At 42.3% G+C, this 25,339-nt stretch overlaps 1 protein-coding gene across 3 annotated transcripts in view; it reads left to right on the forward strand.

Annotated features, from left to right (window-relative positions):
- Nucleotides 1-22,212, forward strand: part of gfod1 (glucose-fructose oxidoreductase domain containing 1) — a 42,491-nt gene extending 20,279 nt beyond the window's left edge. For all 3 annotated transcript variants that reach the window (XM_047350175.1, XM_047350177.1, XM_047350178.1), the window contains 2 exons: nt 18,004-18,197; nt 18,440-22,212. In XM_047350175.1, coding sequence (XP_047206131.1) covers nt 18,004-18,197; nt 18,440-19,180 — 935 coding nt within the window. In that variant the 3' untranslated portion in view covers nt 19,181-22,212. The remainder of the gene's footprint in view (nt 1-18,003; nt 18,198-18,439) is intronic.
- The last annotated feature ends 3,127 nt before the right edge of the window (nt 22,213-25,339 follow it).

Consider the following 25,339-nt stretch of genomic DNA (forward strand, 5'->3'; position numbering starts at 1 on the left):
TACAGGTCATGCACTCCACAAGTCTGGCCTTTATGGACGAGAAAGCCATTGTTAAAAGAAACCCAAAACAAGTCCTGTTTGCAGCTCGCCGCAGGCCATTTAGGGAACACAGCAAATATGTGGAAGAAGGTGCTCTGGTCAGTTGAGATTACTATTGCCATTTTTTGATCTACATGCAATAGGTACCATCTGCATGCTTAAATATGGTGTAGGTAGCATCATGCTGTGGGATGCATTTCCACAGTAATTCAATTCAATTCAGTTTATTTATATAGCGCCAATTCACAACACATGTTGTCTCAAGGCACTTTACAAAAGTGAGGTACATACATTCCAATTAATCCTAACCATTGAACAGTGCAGTCAGATTCAGTTATTTATTCAAATTGGATAACGTTTTTCTATCTAAGGAAACCCAGCAGATTGCATCCAGTCAGTGACTTGCAGCATTCACTCCTCCTGGATGAGCATGTAGAGACAGTGGACAGTCACTGGCGTTAACTTTGCAGCAATCCCTCATAGTGAGCATGCATGTAGCGACAGTGGAGAGGAAAAACTCCCTTTTAACAGGAAGAAACCTCCAGCAGAACCAGGCTCAGTGTGAGCGGCCATCTGCCACGACCGACTGGGGGTTTGAGAGAACAGAGCAGAGACACACAAAGAACAAAGAAGCACTGATCCAGGAGTACTTTCTATGGGAAGGAAAAATAAATGTTAATGGATGTAGCTCCTTTAGTTGTTTCATCTAGAAAGAAAGAACAGATACACTCTGAGCCAGTTTTCAAAGTCAGAGTCTGAAAGAGCACATAGAGTTTGTTACAGTTAAGCTCAGTCAGTAGCCATGTCTAGGAGAGAGAAAGGGTTAAACACTAAAAGACAGGGCCATGTGGGTCATCGGTAGAGGGTGAGCATTAAGTTGTTGCCAGCAGAAGCTTGGACGATTCCCCCCTCCAGAAAGGTGTCACAAGTAGACACTGAGCCAGGCCAGGTGTAGCTTCTAGGAAGAGAAAAGAGAGAGAACATAAAGTTAAAAGCTGAAATAACATCAAATAAAGCAAAATTGGAGAGTACTATGAGAATGTAGCAGAGAGAGGGAAAGTGGCCATTATGTCCTCCAGCAGCCTAAGCCTATAGCAGCATAACTACAGAGATAGCTCAGGATAACCTAAGCCACTCTAACTATAAGCTTTATCAAAAAGGAAAGTTTTAAGCCTAGCCTTAAAAGTAGACAGGGTGTCTGCCTCACGGACTAAAACTGGGAGCTGGTTCCACAGGAGAGGAGCCTGATAACTAAAGGATCTGCCTCCCATTTTACTTCTAGAGACTCTAGGAACCACCAGTAAACCTGCAGTCTGAGAACAAAGTGCTCTGTTAGGAACATATGGACCAATCAGATCTCTGATGTATGATGGAGCTAGATCCATAGGGGTTTATATGTGAGGAGGAGAATTTTAAATTGTATTCTGGATTTAACAGGGAGCCAATGAAGGGAAGCTAAAATAGGAGAAATATGATCTCTCTTTTTAATTTTCATCAGAACTCTTGCTGCAGCATTTTGAATCAGCTGAAGGCTTTTAACTGCATTTTCTGGACATCCTGATAGTAAAGAATTACAATAGTCCAGCCTTGAAGTAACAAATGCGTGGACTAGTTTTTCAGCGTCACTCCTGTATAGGATATTTCTAATTTTGGCAATGAGAGCTAAGGGAATGGATGGCTCAACAGAGCTATGACTCTGTGTAAGTTTAGCAACTGTACTAAAGAGAAACCTAGGATTATTCTTGTTCACTTCTATTAATGATGAGAAATAAGCTGTTCTAGCTTGGCGAAGTGTCTTTTTATATAACAGTAGGCTATTTTTCCAGATTAAGTAGGAATCCTCTAGGTGTGTAGAGCCCCATTTTATCTCCAATGTTATAACATTGTGCTTTAAAGTACGCAGCTCTGAATTAAACCAAGAAGCCAGTCTCTTATGAATAATTACCTTCTTTTTCAAGGGGGCTGCATTGGGACAGGAAAGCTGCTCAAAGTTGATTAGAAGATGGATGAAGCTAAATACCAGGACAAACATGGAAGAAAACCTGTTTAGAGGCTGCAAAAGACTTGAGACTGAGGTGTACGTTCACCTTCCAGCAAGACAACAACCCTAAACATACTGCCTTAACTACAATGGAATGGTTTGGAGCTTATTATGTGTTAGAATGGCTCAGTTAAAGTCCAGACCTGAATACATTTAGGAACCTGAGGCAAGACAGAGTGTGAACTAGGCAAAAGGCCCAAAAAATTCAGTTTCTGAATTTGTAAAGTTGGTACACCAGAATGCTTGCAGCTGTATTCGCTGCAAAAGGTTGTTCTACAAAATATTCACTTCAGACTGATGGATAGAAATCCAGACATGCTTTCCAGATTATTATTAGTGATTGTAGATACTGTACTGATGTATCAGGCAGGGTTTTATGGGTGAATTCTCCAAAGTTACTCTTCTTAAGGAGACAATAATTCAGATGGCTGGCACACCCCCCTTTAATCCTACAACTATGAGTCCATTCAGTAGAATCCTACATGGGGATGTCTGCTTTCAGCATCCATCATGGCATAGGAGTGACAATTACAATTTGAATATGATTTTCATAAGGAACCACTGTGGAATTTCTAATGGTAAGCCTAAAAATAAACTGAAGCAAAGCCATTTTGCAGAAATCAGCTGACCTTTCCCATCCAGGATAATGAGTGATAGAATCAGATTAACATGGAAAGATGCAAAAAGGTTTTTAGATACAGTAAGGGATAAGGTTAACTCTATTTATAGTCCACTATTTAAATCCACCCTGGCAACTTCAACAGTGGATTTCCTATAAAGACTGATGTGTCCCAGTGTACTACATCAGTGGTTGTCTTTTGGGTTATTCCTGCTTTTGTTATTCCCGTGTTCTGCAGACACTGATGCTCAGTCAGCCTTTAGGAAATAGCACCAGTGTCTTTGCTTGTGTGTGCTCCTCTCACAGTTGTTGCAGAATTACTTTGCATTTTTTATCTTGTTGATCTCCAAAGCATACAAGTATGTATATACAAGCCTATATAAGGAGAGCAGACAAATCAAAGGCATCAGGAAGAAATAGACAGCTCAGACATACTCCATCTCAGCCTGTCATACTAGATCATAATGACACATGATGTCAAAGGTGAATGGAGGTCACTTTATGTAACACCGTCGTTGATGTCTCATGTTCATGCCTCAGTCGCTGGCCCTTCAGACAGAAATATCTCACGCCTCAGCAGTCACATTGTTGGTGGGTGCTGTTTCTGGAAAATTGTGTTTATAGATGTGAAACATTGTTTGCCTCTAGCTATGATATCAGTGACCCCTGGGAACACATTTCACATTTATGTTTGTAATATCGATGAGAGAGTCATCTCTCTTACTATAGGCTACATTTTTAGGTCAATATAGCCTAACAATAAACTAAATATTTTTTGTCCCCACTCTGATGCATAAAATACTGTGTCCATAATGGATCTGGCATTTCAAAATGATGTCTACTTGCCTATATTTTAATCCTAGTTTTTATGGGCTGCACTTAGTAGTCCTAACTACATTACACATTCTAATTATGCTAACTGCTAAAAAGATGTTTGGAAATATTAGTAAAATCCTGTTTAAACCAAGGGCTGTGTAGCACAGACTACTCTCTCTCATATGCGTGCACACACACACACACTCACACACACACACACACACACACACTGTGATGTTGCGTTTTATAAATGTTTAATGACTGATCATGACAGAAAGGCTTCTAATGTCCTACAAAGAGTCACAGGAAAGCTTAGTTTCCAGTTTTCCAGAAAATACAAAAACACAGTACTTTGTTGCTATCAGTAGTTTTTAATATAAAATCAGAATCAGATCTTTAAAAAATTGGTGGTCAGGAATTGGCCATAGAATCTCTAATCAGTTCTTCTTTGGGTAGAAATAACCAAAATAATGTTTTTATAAAAAAAAAAAAATAAAACACTCTATGAGTCAGGCTGTAGTTATATTATTAGAAGTAATATAAAAATAATTCAGTTAAACTGTTCGAATTTGAGTTCTCTAAAGAGTCTGTTTGTTTCCACATTGTGGTATTTTATGCCAGTTCAGTTAAATGCCCTCAGAATTCCAGCGTTTACGTGAATAAAGACAATCCAAATGTCGCTGTCTCATTTGAAAGGACATAATAATATTAATTTTAATTCTCTGTCTTATAGTAAAGATCTGATGATCCAGCTGTTTTAGTCTCCTCTGTATTGTATTGATTCTTCAGGGTTTCCTTGACCAGCTAAATTTTCTGGCATGAGCTGCCAGCACTTATAGTTTATTATAATGAGCTAAGGAGCAAGCTCCTTAATGTGAGGTGAGTCATGTGTTCCATGGAAGAGCTGTGTGTGTGGAAGTGTAAAGGTGAATGTAGCTGTGTGCATGGAAAAAGTGACCTAGTTTAAAGTGATAACTATTAGCTCACTGCAGCTCATTAGCCTCCTGAGCCTAATATGCAGCTTCTAGTTACCACCTTATGTCAACTGGACAAGAAAAGTATTTTAGACTGTAACTATGTTATTTTTTTTGGTTCCTTCTAAATATGCTTAGATTTTTTTTTAAGAATAACTCTTTGTTAAACACTATTAACTACATTTAATCTAATTTAGTCTGCACAAAACTGTCACCTAGAAGCAGTTCCTGTGAAACAAAGGACCAGTTTCAGTACCTGCTTATATTTTCTGACAGCTTTTACCCTCAGTATGTGTTTTCCTCTGCAGATCTGATCAGAAGTGAACCCTTGTAGAAAAACAGCTGACCGTCAGCAGACCGTTCCTGTATTTTATCCTCTTTAAAGCTGCATGGAATGATCTGGTAGTCATGCCTTTGTAATTAACTAGCTGGAACACCTAGAAAGACGTGTTTACACTCCAGCAATTCATTAGCAAGACAAAACCGCTCTTTAAATCACACGAATGTGGCATTTACACAAGTTAAAACCTGAAGTGTGTCTGGATAGACTTTCCTGGTTGCCCGATGAAAGCAGCTGGAAGCCGCTCTTATAATCAAATGCAAATGTCACGGGGAGGGTGTGAGATGGTTCTTTGTGAGCCTGTAGACGGATCCATCAACAGCAGCCATGGCTCAGCTGTGTGCGAGTTATGAGGGCTGCTGCTTGTGTACATGTGTCAGAGTGATTAGAAGGGAGGGGAAACAGCTCCGTCCAGCAGTTAATCAGACTCAGGAGGACCACAGGCATGGGGAGCTGCTGGTGTGAGGCTGATCACGTACACATGCACAGAGATACACACATCCATTTCCTTTTATTTATTGCTGATTTATTTTATTTACTACCTAGCATGAGAGCTCCATACACTTTAAGAGGTAATCTGTAGATACCACCAGTGTCTATGTGGTGTGATTGGGCTGGGACAGAACCCTGTTTTTTCTATAATGCATGTCCCTCTTGTGGTTACTGCTCCTCACTTCAGTAGCCAATAAGCCACTCTGGTGCTGGGGTTAATTGTAGCACTTAGACACTTTTTGGAATGCTAAACTCCTTACATATGAAGAGCATTAGCTGAGGGTTAGAGCTGGCTGAGTGAGGCTAATGCTCGCCATTATTCATGGTTCTGCTGTACACTAATGGACCTGGAGCTGGATTACAAACAGCTCTGCACGCTGCTGTTGTTCTATCACCCTGTCAGTGTGGTAGATGTCCTCTATCTGGTAGCTTATTGTTACATATCCAAAAATCTGTTTTAAATGATGGATTCTGTGTTTGGGCTGTGGGACCACACTGCTGCCAAAACGTGAACAAAAGAACATGATAGAGACACATTGTTTGTTGCTGAGGTCAATCCGTAGCAACAGCAATAGTTAATGGTGTAGCTAATGCTAACGTTTCTGTCAGGAGCTCTACACTTTAGCTGTGTATGCTAAGTTTCATGTTAGCTTAGTTTTCAGACTGACATGATAGACCAGAGTTTAAGACGGCCATTTCCAGAGTTTCTTAGTGAAAAATAAAGAAGGTTTGTCGTTCTTAAAACACAGCTTATTAAGCGTCTATCATTCACATTTGCCACATAGGTTGCTAGCTGTGTCTTTAGCTTAATCACCCAATGCATATGAGTGCAAGTGTCATGTTTTTTAAATGTATAAATGACCGGGAGATAATAAACTAATTGTAATAATAGCTAATTCTGTTGTTTTCTTTTTTTCTCGTTGTACTCGTCGTCTTCCGCTTATCCGAGACCGGGTCGCGGGGGCAGCAGAGACACCCAGATGTCCCTCTCCTCAGACACCTCCTCCAGCTCCTCTGGGGGGAGCCCAAGGTGTTCCCAGGCCAGCCGAGAGACATAGTCCCTTCAGCGTGTCCTGGGCCATTCCCTGGGCCTCCTCCCGGTGGGACGTGCCTGGAACACCTCCCGAGGGAGGCGTCCAGGAGGCATCCGGTATAGATGCCCAAGCCACCTCAACTGGCTCCTCTCGATGTGGAGGAGCAGCGGCTCTACTCCGAGCCCCTCCCGGATGGCCGAGCTCCTCACCCTATCTCTAAGGGAGTGCACGGCCACCCTACGGAGGAAGCTCATTTCAGCCGCTTGTATCCGGGATCTCGTTCTTTCGGTCATGACCCAAAGTTCATGGCCATAGGTCACTATAAACAGTGTTGGCAAAGCACTGCTTCCCCCTCCTGAGGCGCCGGATGGTTTGCCAGAATCGCTTTGAGGCCAACCGGTAGTCCTTCTCCATGGCTTCACCGAACTCCTCCCAGGCCCGAGTTTTTACCTCTGCCACAGCCCGGGCTGCAGCACGCTTGGCCTCACAGTACCCATCAGCCGCCTCAGGAGTCCCACAAGCCAACCACAGCTGACAGGACTCCTTCAGCTTGACAGCATCCCTTACTGCCGGTGTCCACCACCGGGTTCTGGGATTGCCGCCGCGACAGGCACCGCAGACCTTATGGCCGCAGCTACGGGCTGCAGCATCGACAATAGATGCGGAGAACATGGTCCACTCGGACTCTATGTCTCCAACATCCCCCGGGATCTGGTCAAAGCTCTCCCGGGGGATTGGGACACATTGGAATGTGTTAGATCAAAGCCGGTTCATGTTGTCAAATGGTCCACTCAAAGTCCAGACCTAGACCCAAATCTAAATCTGTGGTTACACATGAAAGTTGCTATTTGCTCTCCTTCTAATCTAACTGAGCTGGAGTTATTTTTGCAAAGAGTTACTTTTGAGGAGACATATTTTTGTCATAATGGGACATGAGTGCTACATGGTTCCAGTTTTATTTGTAAAAATAGTTAAAACCATGTCTCATTTTCATTTCACAGTTACGTACTACTTTATCACATCAAGCCCCATTGAAATAAATTGAGGCTTGTGGTTGTTGCATGAATAGATGAATGCCTTCTCCAGGTCCCCAAAACACATGTGGTTGGGCAAACTCCGATGAACCCTCGAGCACCCTGTAGAGGGTATAGAGCTGGTCCAGTGTTCCACGGCCGGGACGAAAACCACACTGCTCCTCCTGAAGCCGAGGTTCGACTATTGGTCGGACTCTCCTCTCCAATACCCTGGCGTAGGCCTTACCAGGGAGGCTGAGGAGTGTGATCCCCCTGTAGTTGGAACACACCCTCCGGTCCCCCTTCTTATGAAGGGGGACCACCACCCCAGTCTGCCAGTCCAGAGGCACTGTCCCCGACCGCCACGCAATGTTGAAGAGGCGTCAACCATGACAGCCCAACAACATCCAGAGACTTGAGGTACTCAGGGCGGATCTCATCCACCCCCAAAGCCTTGCCACCGCGGAGCTTTTTAACCACCTCTGTTTTCACCACGGAATTCGTGATGGCAGGATTGAGGAGATCCTCGAAGTACTCCTTCCACCGCCCGATAATGTCCTCAGTCGAGGTCAGCAGCCTCCCACCCCCACTATAAACAGTGTTGGCAAAGCACTGCTTCCCCATCCTGAGGCGCCGGACGGTTTGCCAGAATCGCTTCGAGGCCAACCGGTAGTCCTTCTCCATGGCTTCACCGAACTCCTCCCAGGCCCGAGTTTTTACCTCTGCCACAGCCCGGGCTGCAGCACGCTTGGCCTCACAGTACCCATCAGCCGCTTCAGGAGTCCCACAAGCCAACCACAGCCAATAGGACTCCTTCTTCAGCTTGACAGCAACCTTAATGCCAGTGCCCACCACCGGGTTCTGGGATTGCCGCTGTGACATGCACTGCAGACCTTACAGCCGCAGCTACGGGCAGCAGCATCGACAATAGATGCGGAGAACATGGTCCACTCGGACTCTATGTCTCCAACATCCCCCAGAATCTGGTCAAAGCTCTCCCGGAGGTGGGAGTTGAATACATCCCTGGCCGAGGGCCCCGCCAGGCGTTCCCAGCAGACCCTCACTATGCTCTTGGGCCTGCCAAGTCTGTCCGACTTTCTCCTCCTCCAGCGGATCCAACTCACCACCTGGTGGTGATCAGTGGACAGCTCAGCCCCTCTCTTCACCCAAGTGTCCAAAACATGCGGCCAAAGGTCTGATGATACGACAACAAAGTCGATCATTGACCTCCTGCGTAGGGTGTCCTGGTGCCAAGTGCACTGATGGACACCCATATGTTTGAACATGGTGTTCATTATGGACAATCCATGACTAGCACAGAAGTCCAATAACAAAACACCACTCGGAATCAGATCGGGGAAGCCATTCCTCCCGATCACGCCTCTCTAGGTGTCACTGCCGTTTCCCACGTGGGCGTTGAAGTCCCCCAGCAGAATAATGGAGTCCCCAGGAGAGGCACTATCCAGCACCCCCGACAGGGACACCAAGAAGGCCGGGTACTCCGCACTACTGCTCGGCCCATAGGCCGAAACGACAGTCAGAGACCTATCCACAACCTGAAGGTGCAGGGACGCGACCCTCTCATCCAGTGGGGTAGACCCCAACACGAGACGGCGGAGCTGGGGGGCAACAAGCAAACCCACACCAGCCCGCCGCCTCTCCCCGTGGGTCACTCCAGAGTAGAAGAGAGTCCAACCCCTCTCAAGGAGATGGGTTCCAGAGCCCACGCTGTGCATGGAGGTGAGCCCGACTATTTCTAGTCGATATCTCTCGACCTCCCGCACAAGCTCAGGCTCCTTCCTGCGGGGTGACATTCCACGTCCCTAGAGGCAGCCTAAGCATCCGGGGATGGGGCCACCAAGGTCTCCACCCAAACCTCTTTGCACCGGTCCCTGGTGGCCGGGTTGCTCCTCGCGGGACCCGGCGGGCCAAGCCCGAACGAGAGAGGCGAGGCCATCCCCCAGTGGGCCCACCACCTGCAGGGGGAACCGTGAGGGATCGGTGCAAACAGGATTGGGTGGCGGATGAAGGTTTTGTTTTTTTATTATCTGAAAATTAGAAATTCCAAAACTGAATGATCACAAAAGTCTTTAAGACCGTAAATAATTCTTTAGTAATAGGTGCCTGCCATAGCAATGCATGGGGCATTGCATGGAGGCACCTATTACTATTCACCTCTAAACTGGACTCTTTATTATTATTCTTCCGTCCAGATTAATGCGGCCCGAACCGTAGCGCGCACCCCCACAATATATAAATCAAAATGTCTGGCTCGGTCCCGGGAGGTGTGCTATTACTTTTATTGGCGTTTCGAGTTACCATGGCGACGTAATTAACGAAAAACCACCCCCCAAAATCCCCATAGGAATGAATGGAGTCAGGGGCGGAAGGAATCCTCAAAATTCACTGTTTTTGAGCCTCTGCTGTATTGCCATACTTTCACCTAGAAACACAGTTTGACTTTCAGTTTGTAGAAAAATCCGCCGGCTCTTCAGAAATGAAAACGGTTTGTTGATAACTGCTACGGTTTCTCTAAAATTAGACTCCAAGCGACACAATGTTTGCGAGAAAATCACTCTCTAACAGTGGAGATGGCAGTTACTAGAGTGTAGAAAGAGGGGATTTTTTCAGGAAAACGTATTTTTAACTGGCACTCACAGCCACAAATTTCGCTCTAAAGTCACCGTTTTTGGTCAGTTTGTAGGGCCGGGCCTCTGCTTTCACACAATAACTTCAAAATTGTTCTAGGTCTCACAGTTTTTTGTCAAAACTCCCTCGATCGCCAAGAGTCAGTAGATTTCTGTAGGCCTTCTCCCATGAACAGCAAGCAGCTTCTATATAACTAGTGGAAGTAACCCATACCTGAAACTATACTGGACTTTCAAAATAAGACAGAAAATGCTCTACAAAATCAAAGCCTTTACATTTTAAACAATAGATGATTGCAGCACTGGGCTTCACACTAATGTTGGAGCTCACCCAGTGTTGGAAATGGGACTATGCTGGTCCTTTGAAATAAGGGTTACTGAAACTTTCAAAATAGCCTCAACCTTCCATAGTTACTATGGATTTTCTGAGCTGACAAGTGCATAGAAAATGATTTTTAAATAGCAAGCGGGTTCTATTTAACTAATGGAACTAACCCAGACCTGAAAGTACAACCATGCTGGACTTTCAAAATAAGACAAAACATGCTCTGCAAAATAAAAGCCTTTACACTTTAAACAATAGATCATTTCAGGACTGGGCTTCACACTAATGTTGGAGCTCACCCAGTGTTGGCCTTTTAAAATAAGGCTTACTGAAAATTTCAAAATAAAAGCCTCAGTCTTCCAGAGTTACTAGTAATATTTTAAGCTGATAATAGCATAGACAATAAATAAATAAAAAAATAGCAAGCTCCGGTCCGAGAAGCACGCACCAAGAGGCAGGCCCCGTCTAAATTTCTTCCGAGATTTTCTAGTTCTCGATTTATTAGCCAATAAAATAAGGTATCAGATATTTAGGATCCAACTCTTTTAATCCCATTTGTCTTTCAGTGTAGTCTGTGATCAGGTGTGATAATGACCTCCATATTTCATTCTTTTATCATGTCTCTGTGTCGTCATGTTAATGCAATAGGTTTTCTTTCTGCTTTCCTTTAGTTGCATACAGTGTCCATCAGTTCGGTGTCCATCAGTCCTGCTATCATAATTACAGTTTGCATACCAATAACAGATTGGAACATAGTGGTAATCAGTATAATATGAGAAAGGTGTATTGACCTGTATTGACATGTAGTATAAGACATCTGAAGACATGTTTGCCCTTTCTTTTTAGCCACCCCTGTTTTATAATTGCTTTAAGCTAAATTGAATTTGGGATAACTGACATTGGCTTGAGGGCCTAGCCATATGTTTTATTAAAGCTATAACATACGTGTTTTTTTTACATTATAAATGTTGTTGTGTAAAAATGCTTTTTGTACCAAAGCTGTTTCCAAACTGTGAAGACATCTATTTCCAAAATCTATTTATTGTTTTACATTTTGTTGCTCATGTTTCAAGATTATTAGTATTTTTAAACCACAAAGTATGAGTCTGCAAATGTACCTGGTTACACCCTTATTGTTATGTGTTGGTGTGCTGTAGCTTGAGCTTTAGCTAAGACAGAACTAATTCCTGTGCTTTGGTGGTGCAAGATGATATTTTAGTCCTGCTGTGTTCTTGTCTGATCTAAGATCTCATTCAGCTCACATCTAATCCACACAAACCTGCCACAGAAACACGGCCCTGTTTCCAAAGCATACACTTTCCAACTGCTGGGGCATCCACAGTTCTCAGTTTTATTTAAGTTAAAAGCAAATCTAAGAATAAGTCTGTAACAAAAAAAAAAGCAACGAATATTTCAGACAACTGGAAAAAATTCAGTTGTATAGGTCAGAATTACAAAACCTCTGTTGGATGTAGCATGTAACTGCTACTGGCTAACCATCAGAGATGTTAAAGTGCTAAAGGGTTGTTTCAGTTTTTTGTTTATTTTGGAGACTTTTTCTGAGTCCGGACTCAATTGTTCATCTCTGGTCCAAATTGTAAAATAATTTAAGTAAAGTGAATAATTCTACGCTGAACAAAGATTCTTAAAAACAGTTTTAGATATTTAAAATCTTTATTCTAATTATGAAAACACAAAAAAGAGGCATTTTCAGTGCTATTTGGCATTAGGACCACCTTAGAAAACTAGTCAAGCCTGGACTGAATCACTCAAACTGATTACAGATTCTTTTAAAACACAGCTTGTGATTCATAAAACCTTTAATTAATCAGTTAAACCTTATCTTGTTCTTGTAAGCCCAGTAAAATGTGATGTCTCATCTATATCTGGGTGTGTTGTTACATCCGCAGTAACCATCCTTCTACAACATTGTCCTAACATTATCACTCAGATATTATACTTTAAATACTGTTGAAATTCAATGAAGACTCTGTATGTGTTGGTGATAATAATAATAGCAATTAATAATAACAATAATTATGCTCTTTTTGTAACAAAATCCTCAACTTTATTAGAAATAAGCTGCATAAAGAAAATAGAAGATTTTAATTCCACTGAGGTATTTGAAATCAATAAGGCAAGACAACAGTTCAGTTTAGTAAATCCCTGTTAATCTAACAAACACGAGAATAGTGAACACTGCACATGGAGGTCTGTATTACTGTAACTGAGTTTTGTCAGTATTGTGTTTTTCCTCCTCCTGACCTTCTCCCTGCAGGAGCACGTGTACGGCCCAGCGTGCCAGATGGTTTAGTGCTCCTGACCAATTCTCCTAGCTTTTCTGTTTCTAGCATAACCAGGCAAATGGGGCCTATTGTTTAGGCTGTTGGCATTAGGCTTAATCCACAAGCTTCCCCTGCATAGTGATTTCCAGCTGTTCCCGCAGGGCCACATTTACAGATGGATTTCAATGCACTGTATGTATGCAGATGTTACCTTGATTTGTTTTCGTCAAATAATCAGAAAGCATTAACTTTTGAAACTAATACTGGCTTCTTCCATCCTTTAGTCTGCTTTATTGTTGTATTTCAGAGGGATTTAATTATTCTGGCTTCATACAAAGTAGAATAAAATGTGTACTTCCAGAACAAACAATTAAACTTAAACCCTGGCTGGCCTTCCATCCTCCACGTTGCCACTCCTTTGCAGAATCAGCACAGGTCTGAATTCTTTTGCATTAATGGTGTTCCATCGCCGCACACGAAGCACTATTACTCTCCTTCCTCTCCGGACCGTGGCATGTACGTGTGTGTGTGTTGCACTCAGCATGATGGACCCTGAGTCATGCAGAGAGGCCCAGATGATGTGCTCGGCAGTGAGCCGAGAGGTGCGGTGGAGTGTGCAGGGTTGGCTTTCAGTTGCACTGATGCATCTACTCTACCCTGGCCTCTCTGAGTTCCTGCATGTGTGGGGTCATTTTTCTTTTCTGCTTCTGTCCTCTCTAAATGCTACAGGACTGCGGAAACTCGTAGATGGCATTTAGGATGTTTTTATTCAAAGATACTTAAGTTTTTGAAACACTGATACACCTTTTCTGTCAGCAGGGTCTTCTGAGGCTGTTTGCTGAACCAATGACCCACATCTCATTCCCACAGCTGTGTAGTCAAATACATGTCACCTCTCTAAAACTCTAATCAATGGTCCTCACATTTACTGTTGCTGGTTCAGATAAAATAAGAACAAATGACCTTTGGTCAAATGACCAAATAAATCATTGCTCGATTTGAGCTCCCATCATGTTCGAGGCTCTTTTACCACCACTACTGATGCGAAGGTGGAGACCTGTTCTTAAAAGTCATTGGTCGGTCTGTCTGTCTGTCTGTCTGTCTGTCTGTCTGTCTGTCTGTCTGTCTGTCTGTCTGTCTGATTGCAAGTACTCGCCTTCTCTGCAGATCAGATGACAAAAAATCACACCAGTCAGTGACTTAAGCAGGGAAATCTTAGCAGATGTACTCATTTATGGATGACAATCTTGTATATTTCATCCTTCATCTATAAAACAGCAATTCTTTGTGCCTGTTTTTTTTGTTTGTTTGTTTTGAAATAGGGTTAAAAGCTCAGAAAATAATTTGTTTGTATAGAAAAGCAGTTTTTCATATACAGTCATATTTTTATTTTGTTAGACATTTTAAAGTGAAATCATCTTTGTGGCAAAAACAGTTCTGTTATTCTGGATGCATCTACCTTCTCTTTCTCTAAAAGATAAAAGCTCAGATGTATTTCATTCAGCAACAATCTCCTTACGAGACGGCTTTTTATAAGCACAAAGTAAAAGTGATTGGAGTAAAAAGTTAATAACTGTTGACCATTTTATTCTATAGTAGGAATGAATGAGATAATGCCCAGGCATTCAGCATACCATCATAATAAAATCATGTGACATTTCAATAATAAAAGGCTTAATTTGGACCAACAGGATGGAATTTCGATTATGTCTGACTTGATGTTAAGGCTCTGTCTGATTGAAACACTTCCACTAATGCTTCAGTTACAGTGAATTAATAACATCTGTCATTTATCACCTTTCTTAATTCTTAGAAAAATTGTTCGTATGGGACACCGCGTTGAAATCTGTGGTACCTGCTATACAGGTCCTTCTCAAAATATTAGCATATTGTGATAAAGTTCATTATTTTCCATAATGTAATGATGAAAATTTAACATTCATATATTTTAGATTCATTGCACACTAACTGAAATATTTCAGGTCTTTTATTGTCTTAATACGGATGATTTTGGCATACAGCTCATGAAAACCCAAAATTCCTATCTCACAAAATTAGCATATCATTAAAAGGGTCTCTAAACGAGCTATGAACCTAATCATCTGAATCAACGAGTTAACTCTAAACACCTGCAAAAGATTCCTGAGGCCTTTAAAACTCCCAGCCTGGTTCATCACTCAAAACCCCAATCATGGGTAAGACTGCCGACCTGACTGCTGTCCAGAAGGCCACTATTGACACCCTCAAGCAAGAGGGTAAGACACAGAAAGACATTTCTGAACAAATAGGCTGTTCCCAGAGTGCTGTATCAAGGCACCTCAGTGGGAAGTCTGTGGGAAGGAAAAAGTGTGGCAGAAAACGCTGCACAACGAGAAGAGGTGACCGGACCCTGAGGAAGATTGTGGAGAAGGGCCGATTCCAGACTTTGGGGGACCTGCGGAAGCAGTGGACTGAGTCTGGAGTAGAAACATCCAGAGCCACCGTGCACAGGCGTGTGCAGGAAATGGGCTACAGGTGCCGCATTCCCCAGACCTGGGCTACAGAGAAGCAGCACTGGACTGTTGCTCAGTGGTCCAAAGTACTTTTTTCGGATGAAAGCAAATTCTGCATGTCATTCGGAAATCAAGGTGCCAGAGTCTGGAGGAAGACTGGGGAGAAGGAAATGCCAAAATGCCAGAAGTCCAGTGTCAAGTACCCACAGTCAGTGATGGTCTGGGGTGCCGTGTCAGCTGCTGGTGTTGGTCCACTGTGTTTTATCAAGGGCAGGGTCAATGCAGCTAGCTATCAGGAGATTTTGGAGCACTTCATGCTTCCATCTGCTGAAAAGCTTTATGGAGATGAAGATTTCATTTTTCAGCACGACTTGGCACCTGCTCACAGTGCCAAAACCACTAGTAAATGGTTTACTGACCATGGTATCACTGTGCTCAATTGACCTGCCAACTCTCCTGACCTGAACCCCATAGAGAATCTGTGGGATATTGTGAAGAGAACGTTGAGAGACTCAAGACCCAACACTCTGGATGAGCTAAAGGCCGCTATCGAAGCATCCTGGGCCTCCATAAGACCTCAGCAGTGCCACAGGCTGATTGCCTCCATGCCACGCCGCATTGAAGCAGTCATTTCTGCCAAAGGATTCCTGACCAAGTATTGAGTGCATAACTGTACATGATTATTTGAAGGTTGACGTTTTTTGTATTAAAAACACTTTTCTTTTATTGGTCGGATGAAATATGCTAATTTTGTGAGATAGGAATTTTGGACAGAACCAACTGGGCTTCAGCAGGAGATACCTTAGATAGTATCCGAAGCATCGACACAGAAAGGGAACACATTTGAAAATAAATACTTGTTGCTGGGTCTTAGAGTGGTGGTTTCCCAATCAGAAGTGGATAGTTTAACGGAAAACTATTGGCATATTTTATGTATGTGCCACCCTTCCGTCACAAATGCTGCCCAGAACCTAACTGTAATAGAAGAAGTTCTTTGTTTAGCTTGTCTAGAGGTGCTGTGAATTTCTCTGGGCCTGAAGGCATCATATTGGCTGCCATCAGAACCATGGACATCTAGGTCCATTGTTTCAACAAGACAGTTTTAAATCTAATTTGGGATATAAAAAAAAGAGACTAGAAGTGCTGGCCTGGCCTGTTTGTAGTTTTGCTTGTAGAAATTGTCACATAAGAACACACTTTATCAGCTTAATCACTATGCGTTCTCAACGCATAACTGCTCCTCTGTAAGAAGTAATGGCAACACACACACTGTATGTGAGTGACGCTGTGACATCACTGTCACTCTCAGGCTCACTTGTCAAAGTCTCGACTTTTTAAACCTTTGGTCAGTCAACTTCAAGGTCAGTGCCTTGACATGACCCTGTTTCTGCCTTCATGGAAGTCCCACTATTTCTAGTTTAAAATGCTGCATTAAATACCTGGAGTCGTTTATTTATGTAGCTATTTAAGCCACTGCCCTGCAAAGTCTTAGAGTTGGATATGAATGTCAACAAAACATGAGATGTATGAGGAATCTTCTAGGAGGTGGAATTGGTCCTTTGTGTCTCCACTGACAAAAAAAATGAAGGCAGTGGTTCCTCTGTTGTTTCTTGGCTATGTGTTTTAACTCCAGCTGCATACTGGGTGGTTGCTCTCCTCAGAACTGGGTCAGCTGGGTTTATGTCTTGACCTAGCCAATTGCAGCTAATAGCAGATTATTAGTGGGTGTCCACATCCAAACTGTTTGCTCACCCATGACCCCTCAAGCTGCACTGCAGGATACAGAGCACTTCCCACTATAAATGCACAATGTCCTTGTAATTACATTGAATCATATTTTTTGAGCTGGTAATGTAGTGAAATGTGGAGGTAAAGCATTCGGGATTTTTAGCCCTTATGTAGGAGCATTAAAAGAAAGGAAAGAGAGGAGGCTTGTGTATGAAACTGGTTCCTTCCTTGTTCATTTTAGAAGAATAGAAGAAGCCAGTTACCAAATTCTGAGAGCATCAAAAGAATATTTAACAGACTACTGGTGGTAAATTAAAGATCATATTTGATAACACTTTACTGGTTGGTGTGGAAAATATACTGAAGGAATCCCGTCACATCCCCACTGCCTCGAGCGTTTGAGATCCAAGATTTTTGTTAACTTCTGTCAGTTGAGGCTGGACTGCTGGTATTGTTCTGTAAAGTCATGTTCTCCATTTTAGCTCTAATAGAAAATCTCTTTATGTCTGCTTGTCTTCGCTTCGTTGACTCTTCTCTCTGTGTTGTGTTTGGGGGTTGCTTGTAGCTGTAGGCCATTTGATATCCTGGACGGGATTTTAATTAGGTTTTATACTGTGTCTAAATCTTCTTTCTACTCTGTTTTGTTCCATCAACCTTCTACTGAGCCTCCAGCTATACCAGTTGATCTCATCTAAGCTCCATGATCTCTGCTGTCTTATACCCTTGACTTCTAATCAATCATTTTGAGCCCTCCAGTGTATAAATTGGCAAGGATTCAGATTTAACATAAAATCTTCCCAGCTGGCCACCACTCATTAATACTGGCCATATATATGCAATACATTCACTATATGCTGTTTTTTGTAAACATTTGCCCCTGTATACAGTTTCCTAGACTCAGAGCAGAAGGCTTGTACTATTGAAGAAATCTTAGAGTCAGCTGTGGTGGGAGTTGACATATTTTGATTGTGATAGTGTACTCAGGGGAATTGATGTTTTCATGCATCACATGATGTCTGTAGATGTTGCTAAATCTACTCACAGTGCTTGTCTCCTTTCACATCTTCAGTTCTGCTTAACCTTAGGAAAGATGGAGAAAAAACTAATTTTACAGCTGAAGAACAAACAACTCATTATTTTCTGTTTTCTTTTCGAAGGTATTGGCAAGAATGTCATATGCGATAGAACCGCCACTCCTCTAGATGCCTTCCGAATGATGTCAGCTGCCCAGTACTACCCAAAGCTCCTCAGCATTATGGGAAATGTGCTTCGTTTCTTGCCAGCCTTTGTTCGAATGAAGGAACTTTTAGAGGAAGGATATATCGGAGAACTTCTTGTCTGTGAGGCCCAGGTATGATGTAAAAGCAAAGGCTTGCTGCTTAACTGTGAGATGTTTCTGTTTCTGTCAGATCACTGATATTAACTAAGGTAAATCTTGTTAGAGATGATAGTGTTAAAACATCCATAAAGCACCAGGACATGGTGGCAGCTTCCTGACAACAGATTTCCCCTTTTTTTCTGTGATTTATTTGGCATCGAGAGACTGAAACAATAGTAAAGACCTTGACATATTTTCTGTTGTTTGCTCCAAAGGTCCACAGTGGCAGTCTCTTGGGGAAGAAATACAACTGGAGCTGTGATGATCTGATGGGAGGTGGTGGATTGCATTCGGTAGGCAGCTACATCATCGACCTGCTTACGTTTCTCGCTGGCCAGCGTGCAGTCAAGGTCCACGGTTTTCTAAAGACATTTGTCAAACAGACGGACCACATCCGGGGCATCCGTCAGATAACCAGTGACGATTTCTGCACGTTTCAGATGGTATTAGAAGGAGGCGCCTGCTGCACCGTCACCCTCAACTTCAACGTCCCAGGAGAGTTTCGTCAGGAAGTGATTGTCGTTGGGACCATCGGGAGGTTAATGGTCACAGGCACAGACCTGTATGGACAGAAGAACAGTGGCGGTGGGGGAAGTGGTGGTGGTCCTGAACTCTTGCTCAAAGACACAACTCCTCTAGAGAAGGCCTCCTTGCCAGAAAAGGCCTTTAGTGACATTCCATCCCCTTACCTCACTGGGACGATCTGCATGATCCAGGCTGTGCGGCAGGCCTTTCAGGACCAAGACGACCGGCGGACCTGGGATGGGAGGCCCCTGACGATGGCCGCCACTTTTGAGGATTGCCTATATGCCCTTTGCGTGGTGGATACAATCAAGAAGTCCAACCAGTGTGGAGAATGGCAGAACATTGTGGTCATGAAGGAAGAACCGGAGGTCAGCCCTTCCTATTTGATCAGTGAGGCCATGCGACGCAGTAGGATGTCACTCTACTGTTAACATCTGGCTGATGTGCCGCTGTGGAGGACTGTGGCCTTGGTCTAGCTTAAAGTTCTTGCACGGAGCTGCTGAATTTAATTTAAGTCATCTCTAGTTTTATTTAAATGTGCATTATTACTGTTACAGAGAGTTTATGCCAATGTGATGCATATATATGTGTTTTTGCTGCCTCAGCAATTTGGGGGTGGGTATTTACAATCAAACTTTGTATTTAAAAGAAAGCTCCTTCTGGTTTTTTTTTTTTTTTTACATTTGATAAAGAACTTGAGTCCTTCTGCTAGATGCATTTGTATCGGGAAGTGAAACTAGTTGTTGGTTAACTGGTCGGTCAGTAAAGACCGACCAGTCAGGGATCTGTGTCTGATATTTCCGTTCAACAAGCTTTCTCTAATGAGTCTTGATGCTATTTACCACCCTGCTGGCTGCTTGATCAAACGAGCATTGTGCATCCTTTCCCCGCATCCCTTCAATGACTTGATGACTAGGTGTGGAAAGACAATACCTTACACTGTGGGTCTGAACATGGACAGCCAAGGAAGAACGATAGTCCTCTTAAATTGTCCCGCTCTGTTGTTGCTGTACTCTGACATTTTAGCTAGTTTTACCAAGTGAATGTTTGATAAGTCAGTGCACTTGATAGTCTCTTTCTGTTTCTGCGTATTTTACTGTGTGTGTGTGTGTGTGTGTGTGTGTGTGTCTGTGTGTGTGTGTGTCTGTGTGAAACAACAGAAAACTAATAGCTTGGCTGCTGGGTTTCACAGAGGCTATAACCCTTTGGTTATTGTATGCAATATAAAAAGGCTGCAGCCTTAAATAAAGGGTTAGAACACACTTTGTATGCCTTTATGCAGTTGGCTGTGCATTAGCCTTTTTGTTCTGTACGAGTGACCAGGGGATGTTCCTCTAATTTATTGCTTTCCGTCTCTGTTTATGGGTGTAGTTTATAGTTCATGCTAAGCTAACCTTAACTGTCGCTGCCAGTGAATATAATCCCATTCAACATGCCTAAGCCAACAGTAAAACTGCAAAGTTTTCAACCAGTGAACTATGTAGCACAGTGTCGTCAACCATCAACTGCATAAACAAATATATGAGGCTCTAGTCGGTAAAGTTGGGTGTATTCTGTGGGGGATTTTTCAATGTCATTAGGTCCTATGTAACCAGAATGTCTAACAGTGTTACTTTTTGAAATATTTTGAGACTGTCCCTCTCTGTACCCTGTCGCTGAAGATTATAAGAAAGGGGCTACCTTTCCTAAAATGTAAAAGAGGCTATATCTGTTTTGCCTTATGCAAAGTTATGCCGTTTTAATTACTTTTCACTGTTCTTTCTCTTTTCCTGTGTTTCATTTGTACTTGGAAGTCAGAACTACTTAGTTCCTAGTCCAAAAAATCAACTACGATCCCCCTTAAGTCAGAATTTTGGCTAGAAATCCAAAATGGCTGCTATTTGATAGCTGTTATAACAATTTGCATTTCTGAGTTTGTATCTTTTGAAATCAGTCATAAACACAGCTCTATTGAACATTGAAGAGTGTTGCTCCACTTTGAATTCATAAAATACTGAGAAAAACATTATTGGCAGATATTGCTACCAGCAGTTAGCAATACAAGCCAAGATCCCACAGGTTTTCAGAACTGCAGCTGGAACAAATTTTAGATGGAAATGAGTTAGAACTTAAACTCAAAGTTTTGACTCTAAAGCCAATTAAACACATTATTAACATCGCTTCAAGCAGCAGGCAGCCATATTAGTGAACAATGCACCGGCCAATCAAATAGTAAAAATGTAGCTGGCTAATAGAGTAGTTTATAGCTAAAATAATCATAGTAATGAACATAAGGTGAAAATTAAAGTGGAACTTAAATTTACAACACAGACAGAAATTAGTTTCTAAATGAATCTTAATGAATGTTGTTTATCGTTTGGCTAACATGTTAGCTTTAAATCTGATTGTAGCTCAATGCGCGCCAAACAACAAGCACATCGACAAGAGTAGAACCAACTGGAGGACTCTGTAATTTCCTCTGGAAAATGTTTTTAAAACACTGTAGGGTCAGATTGTGTTTATAATTGTTAGTTACTCTCTGCCCATTTTCCTGAAAAAAACAAAAAACATTAGGCTGCCTATAAGGTTTAACTAAATGTTTAAAGAAGCCAAAATATGTGTTTGTTTATGCATTACTATTCTCATGTTCCATTTGCAGATTCAAGTCCGTAAGATTTGCTGAAATATTATCTGTGTAACAACTACTGAAAATGTACATATGAAAATATTGTAAAACAAGTGTTTGCCTGAACAGTTAAACAACTACTGTATGTGTTTTATCTGGAACTGGAATGTGTTTTGGTGAGTTTTAAGGTATTTATTGTGTGGTTTTGATGTTTTAAACTTTGTGGACTGACCTGCAGTTTATTTGTGAGATTGACAACAGACTGAGGCCTTTGGAGCATTCAGCTTCTGTGTTCCAATTACAGACCAAAATAAATGGCTAAACATACTGAAAAGCTTTACGTTTGCTGTCAGAAGCCTACCTTACTGTTGTACATTTTGTTTCCCAGACTGTGACGTGAACAATCTGTGATGACTGTATGCTGAGGACTGTCTCGTTTATGTTATCTATTTTGGGGATTTGTTAGGGTCCAGCATGCTTTGCTTAGGTCTGTCACTTGCTATCAACAGTTTTACTCATACAGCTGAAATTCTTTTGGACAAAAAACTGCTCGCCAAAAATTCTGCCTGGAAAAAAAGTCAGAGCTCAACACAGATAAGCTATCGCTCTTCAAGATAAAAGATTGCCCCTCATGTACCAAAAGCCTTATCAAAACTGCATACAGACTTTCCCCCTTTGTCAGATAAGAGATTATATGTAAACCTATAAAACCCGTTGTCAGGATGTGGACTTTTCTCATGAGGGTTTATTTTGCTGTCATGTTTAGGCTTTGACTTTGTAAATTAAAGCTAACCTTTGTGTACTAAGAAGGTGCTGCTACATAGGTGCTGGACTAATAAAAGAAGAGCAATAAATGGGCCCTAAATGTATCTTTTCGTTATCATATATGTAAACACCCTTTTACATGCTTGTGGGATTTATGGGAATGAATTATCTGCTTTATTCTTTATTAGCTTGTGCTGAATCTATATTGGGGATGAAAGAATTTCCCTTTTCCTGCTGGTGAAACATTTGGTTAAAACGCTTAAAGAGTCTCAAGTGTATGGCCAACAAACAGAGAAGTGAGATTGCATCAAAATGTTGGAATGTTTGTACCACAGTCCAGTCCTTGATCTCCTTTGCCCAGACAAGCCGTCTCTGGTTCCAGAGTGGCTTAACACAAAGAGCATCACAGTTGCAGCCCATGTTCTGGATATTTGTGCTGGCTCTTGAAGCTCTGTGTCCAGCCGCAGTCGGCGCTTTGTGAATCGAAACAAAATCTCTAATGGGCTTTGTTTCACTTTTAGCTGCAGTTCTCCCAGTTGCTTGTGAACCTTTTTCTAACATACTTTTTCCTTCTACTTAACCTTCCATTAATATGCTTGGATACAGCACTCAGTGAACAGCCAGCTTTATTGGGATTGCCATTGTGTGGCCTCCCCTCCTTGTGGAGGCTGTCATGTTAACTCTGCATGAGATAAATTTACACTATATTGCCAACAATTTGTCTTTCTACCTTTACATGCACATGAACTTTCATGACGTCCTATTATTAATCTATAAGGTCCGTTTTGTTGTTGGACCCACCGTTACCAGCAACAACAACTTTAACTATTCTGTAAACATCTTCCACAAGGTTTAGGATGTGTTCATAGTTAGATGAGAAAACCAGAACTGCAGCCTCTGCTCTAATTCATCACAAAGGTGTTCAAGAAGGTTGAGGTCAGGAGTCTGTGCTGTCCAGTCAAGTTTCTCCACACCAAACTTTATACACCAGCAGCCATAGAAGTGGACAACAGAATTCATAAATTTGGTGGTGGGACCCAAAACGTTTGGTAATGTAGTATATATAATATATATGTTTTACTTTATATATGGAGCACAATCCTTAGTCTGCCTGGCGTCTGTGTAAAAGCAGCCTTCTCACTCTGGGCCCAGCTTTGTTTCAGTTTGTGTGGATGTTTGCATGCCCACACTCAACTGTCCTCTGAGCTGACTCCGATAAATGGCTTAGCTGGCTTTTCCTCAGCCTGCTCATGCTCTCTGGCAAGCGTGTTGTCAGCTTCGGCCTCAAATTAAAAACATAGCTTTCTTTCAAGGTGAATGATCCTCTGCAAGGTGAAGTTATTCTGACAATGAGGATGCTGATGAAGGGATCAAACATCCTGCTTTTTTGTAAAGTATCTCCTCACCATGTTCACACTCAAATCTGGGTTCAAAGTCTGAGTATTAGAAAAATTTGGATTTTATGCATTTTACAAATCTACTAATGTTTTATTTTTTTATGAATTATTTTATTTTTTTATTAAAACATTGCTACAGCTGTCACTGCCTATGTTGTGTCTGTATTTTGTATTTGGTTGTGTTTTTGTTTGTGGCCTCTGTACTTGGAAAAGAAGATGACATCAGAAACAAAAAAAACCATTAGGGGCTTTGGTTTTTGGTTCCAGTGTTTTTTAACTCTGACTGCCTTTCTTGTTGACTCCCTACCTCCATCATGTTCTCCTCTCTGTTTCAGCAGCGTTTACGGTGCTGATGGGAATGACCCTCTCTCACTCAGACAGGGAGGAACTGAAACACGATGAACATTGTTTACTGTGGAGATGAACAGCCTCACAGAGGTGCTTTTTGACCTTGGAGGCATTGCTTAGTAACCGGGTGCCATGGTGCCAAGTCCTCATCTTGTCTTGGATCATATACCCGTTTCCTCAGACAGAGAACTCGGGGGGCCGGGGAGACAGTATTTCCTACTGAGTTCCCAGTCTGGGTGGCCAGAGGAGAAATGTACAACAAGGAGTTTGGCATTTTTACAATTATTATTAATTAGTGTCACATTTTGTGAGCCAGGAGTTGAAATGGGAAGGACATGTGCATTGGTGGTCTATAGGTTTAACAATTAGGCAATGACGCAGTTCCAATGCAGAAAAATATAAAGTTTAATGATGTTAGCATTTTATTAAAAAAACAACTATTTCTAAGTATGAGATTTCTCCTCACTGCATAAATGTATCCAAGGGGTAGCATGTTTACCAGTTTCACTGTGAGGTTGTGCAGGAGGCATTTATTTTAAGACTTTACCTGCCTAGAAATGTGGCCAGCATTGTAGAGATATGTTTTTAAACCTGGACCTTACAGGGTGGTAAGTAATCCCTTATGTTCCAGAGTTCTCCTTTTTTCTTGGCAGTTCACAAAAAATCTGTTCTGACATTTATGCACAATTCAGATGTTTTGAAGTTGGCTCAAATCATGAAGCTCCCACCACCATGTTTTACAAGTTAAATGATTCTCAAGGTAGATTGCACAGTTTTCCTTCCTCAAATCAAGTGTTTTGTTTCAGATAAATGGTTTTAGTTTTGGCTAATCGGTAAGTCGTATATGAAGCACAGAACAAGCTGTAAATACTGTAGCTACAATGCTGTTGAATGTCTTCCCCTTGCAGCTCTTACATGCGCACCATCGCTGCTCATCGTTCTGCTATTAGACTGATTAACATCAGACAGGTCCGCAGAGGTTGCCCTGGGTTTCTCTGCAACCTCTCAGACAGAGTGGTCCACCACTCCTGAAGAGGGTAGCACAGCTGCTGTAGACAGTGCTGCACTTTGGGGATTGGAGGATACTGAAAACTGCTGAAAGTCTGGTGAGTATCAATAAGGAGAGTGGATGGATGGATGGATGGAGGGAGGGAGGGAGGGAGGGAGGGATGGAGGGAGGGAGGGAGGGAGGGATGGATGGATGGATGGATGGAGGGAGGGAGGGAGGGAGGGATGGATGGAGGGAGGGATGGATGGATGGAGGGATGGATTGATGGAGGGAGGGAGGGAGGGAGGGATGGATTGATGGAGGGAGGGAGGGAGGGATGGATGGATGGATGTTTTGTCAAATTCTATTTCTACATGTAACATACTTGTCTGACATGTTTAGATGCGCTTTCCCTGTTTGAGTAAAATTACATTGCAGTGTTGTTGTGGTATCATTTAAAAGGCTCTGTTGACCCCTGCTGGACACT

This window comes from Girardinichthys multiradiatus, chromosome 21 (assembly GCF_021462225.1).
Source record: "Girardinichthys multiradiatus isolate DD_20200921_A chromosome 21, DD_fGirMul_XY1, whole genome shotgun sequence".
NCBI lineage: Eukaryota > Metazoa > Chordata > Actinopteri > Cyprinodontiformes > Goodeidae > Girardinichthys > Girardinichthys multiradiatus.